The 16,569-nt window shown below is 38.8% G+C and overlaps 1 protein-coding gene across 1 annotated transcript in view; it reads right to left on the reverse strand.

Moving 5' to 3' along the window:
• Nucleotides 1-478: 478 nt before the first annotated feature.
• PIWIL2 (piwi like RNA-mediated gene silencing 2) overlaps nt 479-16,569 on the reverse strand; it is a 90,854-nt gene continuing 74,763 nt past the window's right edge. The window contains exons 20-22 of the mRNA XM_022562859.2: nt 4,844-5,097; nt 4,285-4,392; nt 479-3,495 (exon numbers count right to left, since the gene is read on the reverse strand). Of these exons, the coding sequence (XP_022418567.1) occupies nt 3,339-3,495; nt 4,285-4,392; nt 4,844-5,097 (519 nt within the window). The 3' untranslated portion in view covers nt 479-3,338. The remainder of the gene's footprint in view (nt 3,496-4,284; nt 4,393-4,843; nt 5,098-16,569) is intronic.

Genomic DNA, 16,569 nt, shown 5'->3' on the forward strand with positions numbered 1-16,569 from the left:
AGTGAACCTACATCAACTTATCATAATTACCTAAAGTCCCAGTTTACATCAGGGTTCATGCTTAGTGTTTCACAGTCTATGGGTTTACACAAATATATAATAACATGTATCCACCAATACAATATCATACAGAATAGTTTCCTTGACCTAAAAATCCTCTGTGCTCTGCCCATTCATCCCTCCTCTCCCCTAACCCCTGACCCTTTCACTGTCTCTATAGTTTTTGCCTTTTCCAGAATGCTATATAGTTGGAATCATCCAGTATGTAACCTTTTCAGATTGGCTTCTTTCACTCAGTAATATGCATTTAAGTTTCCTGCAGGTCTTTCCAATAGCTTGATAGCTCATTGCTTTTTAGCACTGAATAATATTCCATTGTCTTGTGGTACCACAGTTTATTCACCTACTGATGGACATCTTGGTTGCTTACAAGTTTGGCAGTTATGGATAAAGCTGCTTTAAACATTCATGTGCAGGTTTCTGTGTGGACAGAAGTTGTAAACTCATTTGGGCAAATACCAAGCAGTGTGACTGCTTGATCATATGATAAAAATATGTTTAGTTTTGTAAGAAACTACCAAAGTTTCTTCCAAAGTGGCTATACTATTTCGCATTCCCTCAGGCAATGATGAGTTCATGTTCCACATCCTCACCGGCATTTGCTGTTATCAGTGTTTTGGATTTTGGCCATTCTAATAGGAGTGCAGTGGTATCTCATTTTAATGTGTAATTCTCTAATGACATATGATGTTCGAGCCCTGGTCTGGGAAGATCCCACATGCCACAGAGCAACTAAGTCCGTGCGCCACAACTACTGAGCCTGTGCTCTAGAGCCCGCAAGCCACAACCACCGAAGCCCGCACACCTAGAGCCTGTGCTCCACAACAAGAGAAGCCACCGCAACGAGAAGTCCACACACCACAACGAACAGTAGCCCCCGCTCGCCGCCAACTAGAGAAAGCCTGTGCAGCAACAAAGACCCAATGCAGCCAATAAATAAATAAATAAAATTTTTTAAAAAAGAAATTTATTTTTTTTAATTTTAAAAAATTAATAAAAAAGAAATTGGATTCTTTCTAGAATGAGTTCAAGAAGCACTGCATCATTTAAGATGGAGTTTCTAAATAAATAGAAAAGGACGTAGTGGTGAGGCAAGCAGCCAGGGTGCTTTGGGAAGGTATTTTTAAAGGTTACAGACACACCATGAAGTACATGCAAAGAAGGGCAAGCATTAGGAAAAGGTGAGAAGGGCGGGTCACCCTTAGGAGCTGGCTCTCACTTAGGCTAACGGAAATTGTCTGACGGGAAAAGAGATTTTTGAAAACAAGACAACACACACACACACACACACACTGTTGCCTCATTTGTCCCAGAAGTAAGACTGTTAGAGTCTTTTCCAAGAAATCTTACTGCCAGATCTCAGTGAAATTACCTGGGTACTAATACTGGAGCTGCATCCAGCATGCCTAGTAACAAATTAGTAATTTTAACAAGTGTTACAGCTCTACAAAGGAAAATAACTATATCAATATCATATGTCAATGACATTATTTCAAATACAACTACACATTTATACAAATTTGTTTTTATTTATTTCCCACCCCATGACCCAGTCATTTCACATTAAGACTGAAAAAACAAGACAAGAAAACCAGGAATAAAAAGTGAAATTTTTGTATTATATTCAAGTATTTGTCTTTTCTGACTATATAAGAGAAAACGAGTATTAGGAAATCTAACTTCAAAAGACAAATTCAAAATGCTTCCAAAGAGAATCAGAGACTGTTAAGCCAAAAACCAGTGATCCAATGTGTCTGATTCCATGGTGTTTAAATCCCAGGTCTCAGCCTTCTGCTGTCCCTCACTCCAAATGGAACCGAAGGGCACTTGAGACCACTGACACCCAGAGCCGCTCCCCCTCTGCCAACGCAACGCCTGCTCAGTTTTCTTCTTCTAAAGATTTCTAAGCTGAAGTTTCTCTTCTCACACACTGTCATATAAAATAGGGATTTCTGCTTCATCCCTTCCCTGCCATCATACCAAAAAACAAATAAATGCAAATTTGAAAAGATTAAATGTAACTGTCTTTTAAAACCCAGGTAAAGCAAGGTATGACTGAATTAGCCCTGAAGGGACTGGAAATTTTTAAACGGGGAAAAATAAACACACAAAAACAGTGCTTCCCCAAAACACTGAAACCCATAGACACAGTGACAACTTTCTAAACTGAAACGTCTGGACTTTGGAAGGAGTGTCATGTTTCCCAAAACCAACTTCTAGAAATCGTAACATGGATTCAGAAAAACTCCTAACAAAATGAGCCAACAGCCGGGAAGAGGGTATTGAGCAAGGGAAATGAGTGATTCAATTTGCAAACATATCAACAGAAAAGAAGGTGACACACTGGGGAGAAAGGGTCAAGAAAAGCTCATGCCCCCGTCATGAACCTTCCAAGCTGCTGAATTTCACAGGTTCTGATGCTTAATTTAAAAAAAAACTAAAAAAAAATAAAAATAAAAAAAAAAACAAAAACAAACAAAAAAAACCCCTGAAACTTACTAAAGGTCAGTAACAAGAAGCAAAGCTGTCTTCGTGCCTGAGTGTGGGTATATGTGGCAGGGAGGGAGGTAGGAAGAAATCAACATGGCATGCTATAAAGCAACTGAAATATACAGAAAAAACTGCATTTGGCCTCTCTTAGGAGGCCAAGGAATAGCTAAACACCTCTTTCAAAGCCAGCTCAAGTCACGTGTCATTAACTCAATCCCTAGAGAAGATTAGGTCAGCAAGGGCCTGACTATCCCACCAGCTGGTTTTACTACATGCCTTTCACATTTTCCAGCAATAGGCATATCTTGAAAAACCTTGCCTTCTTACCTTTCCCAGTTGCCCAAATAAAGTAGCTCTCTACTTTAAGAAACTTGCAAAGACTTCATTCATTATCACCTCTGGCACCAGAAATGGGAACTGCTTATTAGTAAACAGAGTTTGTAAGTGCAATCGCTGCTTCTGCGGGTTTCTACAGCTCAAGTTGGCTTTGGAGGCTCCCAAAGGGTCCCCTGTCTTCACCCACCCCATCTACGCAGTAGCAGACTACCCCCATGTGCTCTACAAAGGCAACGAGACAATTTCTAGCTGATCCTTAGGGTGGAAACTGCTTCTTGGTGATATCAGGTTTAAAAGAGAAAAGAAAAAAAAGATATCTTATTCTACTGGGTTGGTGAAAGGGAAAACACCAACACAAACCCCTTTCAGTCACTGTTAATCCTGCACAGCTGATTTCACAGCTGAGTTCAGAAGTCTGATTGCTCTGACCAGCCCATGTCCAGATTGTTCAGTCACAGGAAGAACAGGTTCTCACACAGCTGGATGGCTGGTTCATGATGCAAGATTTGTCCTGACAGGAAAGCTAGCCTGTGGGCATACTTGCAAGGAGCTGGAACTCTAATGGTACCAGGCCAATTCCAGTACATGTGGCACAGTTTGAAAGTCAACCTGTAGGCCAAGAAGAAAACATGATCCTTTTCACTTTTCATCTTCAATTTGGAGCACATTATGTACTTCTGGGTGTGTGACACAGCATACTTACCAGCAAACTGGGGGACTGAGGAATAGATGATGCAACTTTTGGGAATCATTATTTTTAAGTGGAATTGTATCTATTTCCACTATTTGTAAGTCAAGAGGGCATGGGGAAATTCCCACTTTAGGTGCTCCTCTTTTTATATCAAAACAAGGAAAACAGCAAGGAGAACATGTTTTTGTTTTTGTTTTCTGCCTCAAGAAAAAGCTGCAGAAAGGTAAGTACCCCAGCAAAGTATTTGTATAATCTGAGCGCAAGAGCAATGCATCTCAAACCTGGCTGTGTGTCATAATCATTAGAATCAGTTTTTAAAAATGCGAATGCCTCAGAATGCTTGGAGTTCGTGAAGCCTGGGTGTATTTTTTGAAAGGTCTCCAAGTAATTTTAGTGTACAACAAGGATTATCAGTCGCACCTCAAAAAGACACCATTATCACGAAAGGCAAGAAGAAACTCAAGGGGTAAATATTCCTGGCAGTGGGCAGTATTTGTCTTTTCTGATTATATAAGAGAAAATGAGTATTAGGAAATCCAACTTCAAAAGATAGATTCAAAATGCTTCCAAAGAGAATCAGAAAATTATTAAGCCAAAAACCAGTGATCCAGTTTGTCTAATTCAGTGGTTTTAAAATTCCAGGTCTTAGCCTTAGCTCCCTGGCCTGAATTATTTACAAGTGAGGAGTAGGTTACTGGTCAGCTCACCTCTGCATATGATCAGGGATCAGGTGTGCCGTGTTGAGAACACAAACATAATGGGTAGGAATGCCACAACCCTGTCGTACATGATGGGCAAGAAGGTAGAAGTCCACCCTAGAAAGGAAAAAGTACAAAGTAATGGTATAGTTGGATTTGGCCAGAGCTGGAAAAGATCTTGGAGATCATTCTAGCTCCTTCACCTAAGGCTCAGAGAGGTCAAATGACTGGATCAAGGACATACAAGGACCAAACTAGGCTGAGAATTCAGGTCTCCTGACTCAACAGGCTATTTAAGAATGGTGGTAGAAATGACATCTGTGTGCAGAGGTTAATAAGCATGTATGGTCTTAGGAAAAGACTGTATGTTCAATATTATACACTTAAGAGGTAAAAGCTTCATTGTTGGTTTGTGTGCTTTTAAATAGTTTTTAAATTTTTACTTTTTTACAGTAAAATCTCTGATTCCATTCCACATCTCTCTAGGCAACCTCCCCATTCCAATACCCAGGGAACAGACAACTTCTCCAACCTATTCTTGTTGAAATACTGTGTCTCGCCCACTTACCACTCACAGCTTGTTATTGTATGATCTACCACAGTCCCGGGGGAGGGAGTCACAAAGTGCTCGGTAGCAGACAGGTACACACTGGTGCTGATTTTCTTCTGAACTACAAATACCACCATCTTGGGATGATAATTCTCAAAAGCTTCAAAACACTTCTGTAGCTGAGGAATCTCATAGCTGGCAACTGTCTTTAGTTGGCCATCAGACACTCCATCACGGTACACCACAATCTTCTCTGGGAGACAGTGGTTCACCTGAAACAACACCCTGCTGAGGTGAACTGTGTGGCCCTGGGGCTAATGACCACAGGCAGAGAAAGGCTCACTCAGTGAACAACCTGGAGACACGGCAGTAGGTCCCTTTCACAGCTGGACCCAAAGCCATCATGTTGGAAGGGCAGGGAGAAGCAGCTTCTAGTCATTTCTAGACTTCCTCAGGGTAGTAAAACCGGTCTGGTACACCAAAGGTGTTATAAAATATGAAACCAAATAAGCAAGCTCTGAGTCACATATATACGGCTTATACTGAAACGGTGTGAAAAGAAGTTAAAAGGAAGGAAAATTATGGGCTGAATCAATCTTCCTACTACTTGGATTTAACACTAATTACCTGTCTAGGCAAAAAACAAGGTGAACTGCTGCAGAAATTCTAACATACAACTGCACATCCCACAGATCCACCATCCTCACGTTTCTGTGTATCAGCAACATCCAAAGTTGCTGACAAATGAAAGGGGGTCCTTTACTAAGTATTATCCTACCATCAGGTATAGTGTGAAACATTCTTTTTTTTTTTTAATATTCTTAATATAACTAAGTAAACTCCAGTCCTGGTAAATTGTCCATGGATCCAAATCAAATTAAATGTTGGCTTGAATCAGTTTTGAAAAATAATTTTTCCCCCATTTAGAGAATATAATTATGTTCTAGTTGTATGTGACTTCAATAATTTTAAAAAATAAGCTGTTTCATTTTAAACTATAAGTTTTCTTTAAAGTGCTTTGGTTTAGGGACTTCCCTGGCGGTCCAGTGGTTAGGACTCCATGCTTCCACTGCAGGGGGCACGGGTTCGATCCCTGGTTGGTGAACTAAGATCCCACATGCCATGTGGCATGGCCAAAGAAATACATAAATAAATAAAGTGCTTTGGTTTAATTCAGTTAGTGACAATTTGATTCTGATTTTGGTTCATCCTAGGTTTTTGTTCACAATTCCCCTCAAAACCCTAATTTATCATTGAATTAGATAGGCTTATACTACATATTCTTTATAGGTTACTCTACATGAAAATTTAAGTTTCATTTCAAAGAGCCCTTTTTAATAATAAATAATCACCTAGCATCTTTTTGGAGTTTAAGTTTAAAATTCAAATATTTTATAAATGTCTCTTTTTTCTGAGACCCCGCAAGTACTGTATTTACAAACATGTGATTCATCTTCACATTCCAAGATTGGAATTATTGCCCCAGTTGTACTTTTTTGTTTTTATGTTGTTTTTGGCTGTCTAGCATCTATTCCACCTCTTTTTGGTAAGAGCATTTTAAGTGTCCTCCTGCCTCCAACAGGGTACATTGCAATTCGTGCGATTATTAATCAAGGTACCTTCCCCTAATCCAGGGCTTCTCAACCTCAACACTACTGACATGTAGGGCCAGTGAATTCTTTTTATTGGGGGCTGACACTAGAGGATGTTTAGCAGCATTCCTGGCCTCTACCCACTAGATGCCAGTAGCAATCTCTCTCAGTTATAACCAAAAATGTCTCTAGGCTGCCCACTGGGGGAACAAAACTGCCCCAGAAGAACACTCCTCCCTCACTCTGACTCTTCGACAGAGAATAAGAAACACTTGGAGTTTTTCCCTTTGTGGTGGTGCTTCTTCAGATCCCTGCTTCTGGAACCCTATCCATTTCCCAGCTTGACGCTCAACCTTCTCACGAATCCTCTGAGACTCTCCATGATCTTACCAATTAATCCCCATTTTGGTGAAGTTAGCACGTTTCTCTGACTTCCCAAAGACCCCTAACTGATACGTTGTGTAAAAGGGTGGGTAACACAGGCACTTAGGTCTGGAAGAAAACCTGCTTTCACAGATGAGGAAACAGAGAAGAATTACACTGGGTCTGGGGTCAGGGGACCTGGAACTGAGTCTGAATGTGCTGCTCCTCAGCTATGCTCCTGAAGACTCAGCTTCCTCACTTGAAAAATGGATGTAAATGAGCACCTTACTTTTCTTCTTCTCAGGGTTAAGAGGGATAAAGTGTGTGTATATACGTATATAATTTTTTTAAGCGACACACAAAAGTTGAGAACAAACTAGATCAAGGACATACAGATATTCTGAAGCACAGGGAAGGGATCTAACAAGATCAATGGAGTGAAAAATAGAATCAAATTCGTCTGAAGTATTCACTGATATTACCTCTTTCTTTAAAATCTGCTAACCAACTACTGAGTGTGAGACATTATACTTGGCCCTATGTAAGATTCCAGTAGAAGTGAAAGGCATGATTCCTGTTATTAAGGAGCTTTCAAATCTAATAATAACAGTCAACAATGGTAACTTCTCTAGGTCATCTAGTCCATTCTCCTCATTTCATAAATGATAAGACTATGATCTAGGGGGGGTCAAAATATGAGACAAATCACAATACTGAAACATAAACGTTAAATATACATTATTAAATCACTTCAGTACTAGGGTAAATACATGAAACAATAAATTAATGAAAGCAGGACTGTGCTTGTTGGCTTACTATACAACGGTGAGGATCAAGTAGAAAATAAGTATCTGCTGGAAGTCTGTGATGTTCTTTTATGTGTGATTCCATTCATGCACTGAACAAACGCTTAATGACCACTAGATATGAGCCACTGTGCTAGCCTCAGAAAATTTATAAATTATCTTGATACCTTCCAAATGTTAGTGGAACTCAAATTAACACTGGGGAGACAGACACAAAGTAAGTACTCTCAATACATTACAAATAACATAACAAAGAATATAAATAAAATGCTATGGGAACAGAGAAGTATAAGACATTTGTTCTCTAGAGGAAAAAGTGAATATTATGCCTCAGTGAAAGAACTAGCAGACAATTCAGTCAGCAAGACGGGTAAAGGATTCCAGGTAGCACTGCAATGTATTGAATACTACAACATGGGTCAACTCTGAAGACATTATGCTAAGTGAAATAAACCAGTCACAAAAAGACAAACACAGTATGATTCCACGTGTATGAGATACTCAGGGTAGTCAGAATCAGAGACAGGAAGTAGAAGGGTGGTGGCAACGGGCTAGGGGGAGGGCAGCATGGGGAATTAGTTTCATGGGGACAGAGTTTCAGTTTTACGAGATAAAAAAAGAGTTACGGAGATGGATGATGATGGTGACCGCCCAACATTCTGAATGTATTTAACACCACTGAAATGTTACACTTAAAAATGGTTAAGATGGTAAATTTTATGTTATGTATATTTTACTCAATTAAAAAAAACGGGGGAAGAAAAGGAAGAAGAGGCCAGGCAAGCTACTAGAAGTGGCAGGTGCAGAAAGGGCAGGCTGAGGTCTGGAAGAGTCCCCAAATAATCACTTGCTCTAGATAACTCTCCACCCTAAGATCCTCCCAATTGTGCCAAGAAAAGGGAAGTGAAGGTGGAACTGAGAAGCAGAGAGAACCTATACTCTCACACATTGGAAACTGGCTGCCTGAAGCTTTTGATTCCAAAGGCAATACCGTAGCCCACTCCCTTCTGTCTCCAGGGTCGAACACTAGGTCAGACCAGTCCAGCAATATGAAGTCAGAGCCAGAGCCAGAGCCACAGGAAAAGCAAAAGGGGCTGAATTAACTACAGCTGAGTTTAATCTTCTCAAGGCTCAGGCCAAATAACAGATGAACTCAACATTAAGTGATTACTAATCATGAGAGCTAAAGCTAAGGCAAGTGTCAAGAATGTAGCTTGGTTCTGATTTTCACACACGAGTGGAAGGCAACACTGGCACTCAGATTCACATGTGGTCTAGGAGCTCACATGAAGGGTATGGGCCAGAGTGATTCTCAATGTGTGCTCTGGGCTCCAATTCTTCCCCTTAGACGTTTTAGGGAGTGCACAGAGTCAAAACTAATTTCACGATACTACCACTACATTACTTGCCATTTTCACTCTAATTCGCTCATAAATATCCAATAGAATTTTCCAGAAAGTAAATGATGTGTGACACTGCAATAAATTAAATGTAGGATATTCACTTGCCTTTTACTAACCCAAACATTAAAGCCATTCGCCAAAATGTAAAACATCACCGAACATTTTGAAAGTAATCTTTCATTTAAAATGTTATTTATGGGACTTCCCTGGTGGCACAGTAGTTAAGAACCTGCCTGCCAATGCAGAGAACATGGGTTTGAGCCCTGGTCCGGGAAGATCCCACATGCCGCGGAGCAACTAAGCCAGTGCACCACAACTACTGAGCCTGCGCTCTAGAGCCCGTGAGCCACAACTACTGAGCTCACGTGCCACAACAACTGAAGCCCGTGTGCCTAGAGCCCATGTTCTGCAACAAGAGAAGCCACTGCAACAAGAAGCCCGCACACCGCAATGAGAAGCCCACACACCGCAATGAGAAGCCCACGCACCACAACGAAGAGTAGCCCCCACTCGCTGCAAGTAGAGAAAGCCCGCGCGCAGCATCGAAGACCCAATGCAGCCAAAAATAAATTAACTAATTAAAATAAAAAATAAAATAAATGTTATTTATGTTATTAACTATATTGAGCTTATTATTTTTAAAGTAAATTAAAAAACATTAAAAAGTTCTCAGTTTTAACTTCTAATATGGTAATTACTGACATATACCTATACAAACAAAAAACTCAATAATATTTAAGAAGGTAAAGATTTCCTTAGACTAGAAAATTTGAGAACTGCTGGACCAGAAATATAAATCTAAATACAGATATTAAATAAAACCACAGGGCTTCCCTGGTGGCACAGTGGTTGGGGGTCCGCCTGCCGGTGCAGGGGACACGGGTTCGTGCCCCGGTCCAGGAAGATCCCACATGCCGCGGAGCGGCTGGGCCCGTGGGCCATGGCCGCTGGGCCTGCGCGTCCGGAGCCTGTGCTCCGCAATGGGAGAGGCCGCAGCGGTGAGAGGCCCGCGTACTGCCAAAAATAATAATAATAATAAATAAATAAATAAAACCACAGATGAGATTAAGCTTGCCAACAAGGCTTCAGGTGGTGACCAGGATTTCTAAGAAACTCTGCCACTGAGGACAACTGGAAAAGCTGGGCAAAATATAAAAACATCTACCTGAAGGCAGTATCAGAGGAAGGATGGGGGCCCAGAGGAATAAGCCAGCCTTTTGAACCTGTTTTTCCCCGGCAGCATGTGTTGATTTTGCTGATTCCACAAGGGTACGTAAGCTAGACGGATGTTTGGGAGTGGTGCTTTTTTTAAAATCACAGCTTTATTGAGATATAATTTGCTATACCGTAAAAGACACTCTTTTAAGGTATAAAAGTCAAAAGTTTTACATTTATCGAATTTTGCAACCATCATCGCTATCTAATTTTAGAACATATTCATCACCCCAAAAGGTAATCTCATACCCATTAGCAGTCATTTCCCATCGCCCACCCTAACCCCAACTCCTGGAACACACTAACATACTTTCTGTTTCTTTGGATTAGCCTATTTTGGACAAACAGAATCATGTAATATGTGGTCTTCTGTGACTAAATATTTCACTGAGCATAATGTTTTCATAGTTCACCCATGTTGTATCAGTCCTTCATTCCCTTATGTTGCCAAATGATATTACATTACAGGCTATATCACATTTGTCCATTCATCGATTATATGGGTTTTTTCCAGTTTTGGCTATTATGAATAATACTGCTATGAACATTCATATACAAGTTTTGTGTGGACATATGTTTTCAATTCTCTTGGTTTATACCTAGGAGTAGAATTGCTGGGTCATATGGTAACTCTATGTTTAACATCCTGACGAAATACCAAACTGTTTTTCAAAGCTCTACCATTTTACAGTCCCACCAGCAATGTATGAGGGTTCCAATTTCTCCACATCCTTGACAACACTCTTATTATCTTCTTTATTTTAGCCATCCTAGTGTGTGTGAGGTGGTATCTCATTGTGTGTGCATGCTTTTAAATAGAGACTTTATTTTTCAGACCAGTTTTAAGTTTACAAAAAACTTGAGGCCATAGTACAGAGTTCCCGTATACACCTTCCCCACCAACCATACACATAGTTTCCCCTATTGTTACCATATTACATTAGGGTGGTGCATTTGTTACAACTGATAAATACTGATACATTACTATTAACTAAAGTCCACAGTTTATATTAGCATTCACTCTCTTCTACATTCTACAGGCTTTAAGAAACGCATGTCATTTATCTACCATTATAGTACTTTTACAGCCCTAAAAACCCCCTGTGCTCCCTATTTATACTTCCCTTCCTCACCCTCCCAAACCTCTGGCAATCACTGATCTTTTTACTGTGTCCATAGTTTTGTGTCTTTCCCAGAATGTCCTATAGTTGGAATCATACAGTATGTAGCCTTTACAGATTGGCTTTTTCCACTTAAGTTATATGCATTTAAGATTCCTCCAGGGCTTCCCTGGTGGCGCAGTGGTTGAGAGTCCGCCTGCCAATGCAGGGGACACGGGTTCGTGCCCTGGTCCGGGAAGATCCCACGTGCCGCGGAGCAGCTGGGCCCATGAGCCATGGCCACTGAGCCTGCGCATCCGGAGCCTGTGCTCCACAACGGGAGAGGCCACAACAGGGAGAGGCCCGCGTACCGCAAAAAAAAAAAAAAAAAAGATTCCTCCATATCTTCCCATGGCTTGATAGCTCATTTCTGTTTACTGCTGAGTATTTAATTGTCTGGATGTACCATAGATTATTTGTCCATTCACCTACTGAAGAACATCTTCGTTGCTTCCAGTTTGGGCAATTATAAATAAAGCTGCTATAAAAATCTTTGTGCAGGTTTTTGTGTGGACATATGTTTTCACCTCATCTGGGTAAATACTAAGGAGTGTGACTGCTGAATCGTATAGTAAGAGTATATTTAGTTTTGTAAGAAACTACCAAACTGCCTTCCAAAGTGGCTGTACCATTTCACATTCCCTCAGACAATGATGAGAGTTCCCATTGCTCCCCATCCTCACTAGCATTTGGTGTTGTCAGTGTTTTAGGTTTTGGCCATTCTAATAGATGTGTAGTGGTATCTTGTTGTTTTAATTTGCCATTCCCTAACGTTATATTGAGTATCTTTTCATATGCTTACTTGCCATCTGTATATCTTCGCTGGTGAGAAGTCTGTTCAAGTCTTTTGCCCATCTTTTAATTAGGTTGTTTTCTTATTGAGATTTTAAGAGTTCTTTGTATATTTCAGATAACAGTATTTTATCAGATATGTGTTTTGCAAATATTTTCTCCCAGTCTGTAGCTTCTTTTCATTCTCTTAGTGCCTCTCACCAAAGTTTCACAGAAGTTTTTTTTTAAATTTTAATTAAGTCCTGTTTATCAGTTCTTTATTTCATGGATAGTGCTTTGGTATCAAAAAGTCATCACCAAACCCAAGGTCACCAAGATTTTCTGTTATCTTCTGTACTTTTTAAACTTTTGCATTTTAAAGATAAATTTGTGATAATTTTGAGTTAATTTTTGTGAAAGGTATATGGTCTGGGTATAGTTTTTGTTTTTGTTTGTTTTGTTTGTTTGCATGTGGATGGGCAGCTGTTCCAGCACCATTTGTTGAAAAGATTCTCCTTTTCCATTGAAGTGGCCCATGACCTTTTATCAAAGATCACTGGAATCTATTTGTATAGGTCTACTTCTGGGCTCTCAATTCTATTACCTTGACATGTCTATTTTTCTTTCTGTCGATACCACACCATCTATATTACTGTAGCTTCATAGTAACTCTTTGACTAACAGAAGTCCTCTGATTTGGTTCTTCTTAGGTACTGTGTTGGTTACCTGTGTCTTTTACCTGTTTAAACTTTACAATCTGTTTGTAAATATCTGCAGAGTAACTTGCTGGGGTTTTGACTAGGGCTACAGTGAATCGATAGATAAATTGGGAAGAACTGACATCTTAACAATATTGAGTCCTCCTATCAATGAACATGGGATATCTCTCCATTTATTTAGATATTTGATATTTTTCATGAGAGTTTTAGAGTTTTCTTCATGTAAATCTTATATAAACTTTGTTAGACTTACATCTAATGTTTCATTTTTTGGTGCAAATACAAATGGTATTGTTTTTAATTTCAAATGCCAATTGTTCATTGCTGATATATAGAAAAGGAATTGATTTTGTGGGTTTTTTCAGTAATTTAATTTTGTATATTTATGTTGTATTCTGCAACCTTGTAATTCCAGCAGAGTTTTGTTGTTGTTGATTTCTTGAGATGTATACATAGACATCATGCTACCTGCAAAGTTTTTTTTCCTCCTTTTTGACTGTGTAACTTTTACTTCCTTTTGTCTTTTTGCATTAGCTAGGACTTCCAGTATGATGCTGAAAAGGAGTGGTGAGAGAAGAAATAACTGTCTTGTTCTTGATCCTAGGGGAAAAGTATCTAGTTTCTCACAATTAAGTACAAGGTTAGCTGCAGGACTTTTGTAGATGTTCTGTATTAAGTTTATGAAGTTCCCCCTATACTCCTAGTCTGCTGGGAGGTTTGTTGTTGTTTTTTGTTTGCTTGTTTTGCTTTTTTGCTTTTTTAATCACGAATGGGAGTTGACTTTTGTCAAATGCTTTTTCTGCATCTACTGACATGATAGGATTTTTCTTCTTTAGCCTGTTGATGTGATGGACCACACTGATTGATTTTCAAATGCTGAACCAGCCCTGCATAACTGGAATACAAACCACTTGGTTGTTGTATCCTTTTTAAGGGTTGCTGTAACAACCATAAACTGGGTTGCTTAGAACAGCAGAAATGTATTCTCTCACAGTTCTGGAGGACAGAAGTCCAGAACTGTGGTATCAGCAGGTCCGCATGCTTCCTCCAAAGGCCCTAGGAAAGAATACTTCCTTGCCTATTCTAGCTTCTGGTGGTTTCTGGCAATCCTTAGTGTTTCTTGGCTTGTAGATACATCACTCCGATCTCTGCTTCCACCTTTCCAGTGCCTTCTCCTGTGTGTCTGTGTCTCTGCTCCTTCACATGATCTTCTATGACTCTGACCAAACTTCCCTCTTCTTAAGAATACGTCATTGGCTTAGGGCCCACCCTAATCCAGCCTAACCTCATCTTAACCTGACTGAATCTGCAAAGACCCTACTTCCAGATGACATCACATTCACAGGATCGAGGTGGACATGAATTTGGAGAGGCAGTATTCAACTCAGAACTGTTATGGTGTATACTTCTTTTTATGCATTGTTAGATTTGCTTTACTAATATTCTGTTGAAGATTTTTGCATCTATAATCATGAGAAATATTGATCTGTAGCTTCCTTTATTTTAATGCCTTTATCTGGTTTTCATGTGAAGTGGTACCTCATTGTGATTTTGATTTCCACTTCCCTAATGACTAATGATATTAAGCTCTCTTCATGTGCTTCTCATCTATTTGTATATGCTCTTTGGAGAAATGTCTATTCAAATGTTTGCATATTTTTATGCTGGGTTATTTGTCTCTTTGTTTTTCAGCTGTATATTCTGGAAACTATACCTGTACTAGATATACCAGATGAATGATTCTGTCCCATTCCATGGGTTGTCTTTTCACTTTCTTGTACTTTGAAGCACAAAATATTTTAAATTTGATGAAGTCTGATTTATGTTTTTCTTGACTTGCTTTTTGCTTTCAGTATCATATCTAATAAACTGTTGTCTGTTAAATGGTCACAAAGATATAAACCTATGCCATCATCTAGAGTTTTATAGTTTTAGTTCCTACATTTAGGTCTTTGATCCATTTGGAGTTATTTTTTATATATTGTGTGAGGCAAGGATCCAACTTCATTCTTTTGCATGTGGATATCCAGTACTCCCTGCACCATTTCCTGAAAAGACTATGCTTTCTCGCCACTGAATGTCACCCTTGCAGAAATCAGTTTACCATAAGCACACAGGTTTACTTCTGGACTCTCAACTGATCTCTAGGTCTCTTTCCATTTCAGTACCAGACTGTCTTGTTTATTCTAGCTTTGTAGTAAGTTTTGAATTCAGAAAGTATGAGTCCTTCAATTTTCTTCTTTTTCAAAATTGTTTTGCCTATTCTGGAATTTTTCACATTTCCATATGAATTTGAAAATCAATTTGTCTATTCCTGCAAAAAAAAATGTTAGACTTTTGATATGTATTTCCTTGAATCTGTAGATTAAGGAGTACTACCATTTTAACAATATTAAGTCTTGAATATGGGTTGTCTTTCCTTTTGCTTAGGTCTTCTTCAATTCTTTCAACAATGTTCTGCAGTGTTCAGTATATTTTTTGCACTTCTTTTGTTAAATATTTTCCTACATACTTCTCTTTTATGCTGTTATAAATGGAATTATTTTAATTTCATTTCTGGATTGATCATTGCTAGTGTAAAGAAATAGTTGACTATTGTACAGCAGTCTTGTATCCTCAACCTTGCTGAACTCTTTTACTAGCTACAATAGATTGTGTTTATTCTTTAGGATTTTCTATATGTAAGATAATGTCAAATAGAAACAGACATAGTTTAACTTCTTCCTTTCCAGTCTGGATGTCTTCTGCAGTTTTCTTGTGATATTTTTGTTTAGCTTTAGTATCAAGGTAATATTGGCCTTATGGTACGAACTGGGAAGTGTTCCCTCCTTTCCTATTTTTTGGAAGAGTTTGTGAAAGAGTATTAATTTTTAAAATGTTTAGTATAACTAAAAAGTTTTGATAGTTTGTGCCCTTCTTGGAGTTTGTCCATTTCACTTAGGTTACCTAATTTCTTGGCATACAGCCATTCATACATAGTATTTTCTTAAAATCCTTTTTTTATTTCTGTAAGGTCAGTAGTGTAGTCTTTTTCATTCCAGATTTTAGTGTCTGATCTTCTCTTTTTCATGGGTGGTCTAGCTAAAGGCTTATCAATTCTGTTGATCTTTTCAAATAATCAATTTGTGGTTTATTGATTTTCTCTGTTGTTTTTCAATTTTGCATTTCATTTCTCTATGCTATAATCTCTATCAATTCCTTCCTTCTTGCTCTGAGTTTAGTTTGCTCTTCTTTTTCTAATTTCTTAAGGTGGAACTTGGGCTATTTGGAGATTTTTCTTCTTTTTTATTATAGGTGTTTACAGCTATACATTTTCCTTCTTAGAACTTTTTTACATACATCCACAAGTTTTGGTATGTTTTGTCTTTATTTTCCTTTATCTCAAAGCGTTTTCTAATTTCCCTTTTGATTTCTTCTTTGACCTCCTAGTTACTTGGGAATATTGTTTAATTTCCATATAGTTGTGACTTTCCCAGATGTCCCACATATTATATTCTAATTTCATTCTATTGTGGTTTCAGAACATATTTTGCATGATTTTAATCCTTTAAGATGTACTGAGTCTTGTTTTATAAGCTGACATATGTTCTATCATGGAGAATGTGTCATGCACATTTGAGAAGAATGTGTGTTCTGTTGGTGTGTGTTCTGTAGATGTCTGTTAGGTTGAGTTGGATCACAGAGTTGTTCAAGTATTTTACTTCCTTGTTGATCT

The sequence above is a fragment of the Delphinapterus leucas genome, chromosome 6 (genome assembly GCF_059928025.1).
Source record: "Delphinapterus leucas isolate spDelLeu-1000000601 "Yukka" chromosome 6, BTC_Dleu_Yukka2, whole genome shotgun sequence".
NCBI classification, from domain to species: domain Eukaryota; kingdom Metazoa; phylum Chordata; class Mammalia; order Artiodactyla; family Monodontidae; genus Delphinapterus; species Delphinapterus leucas.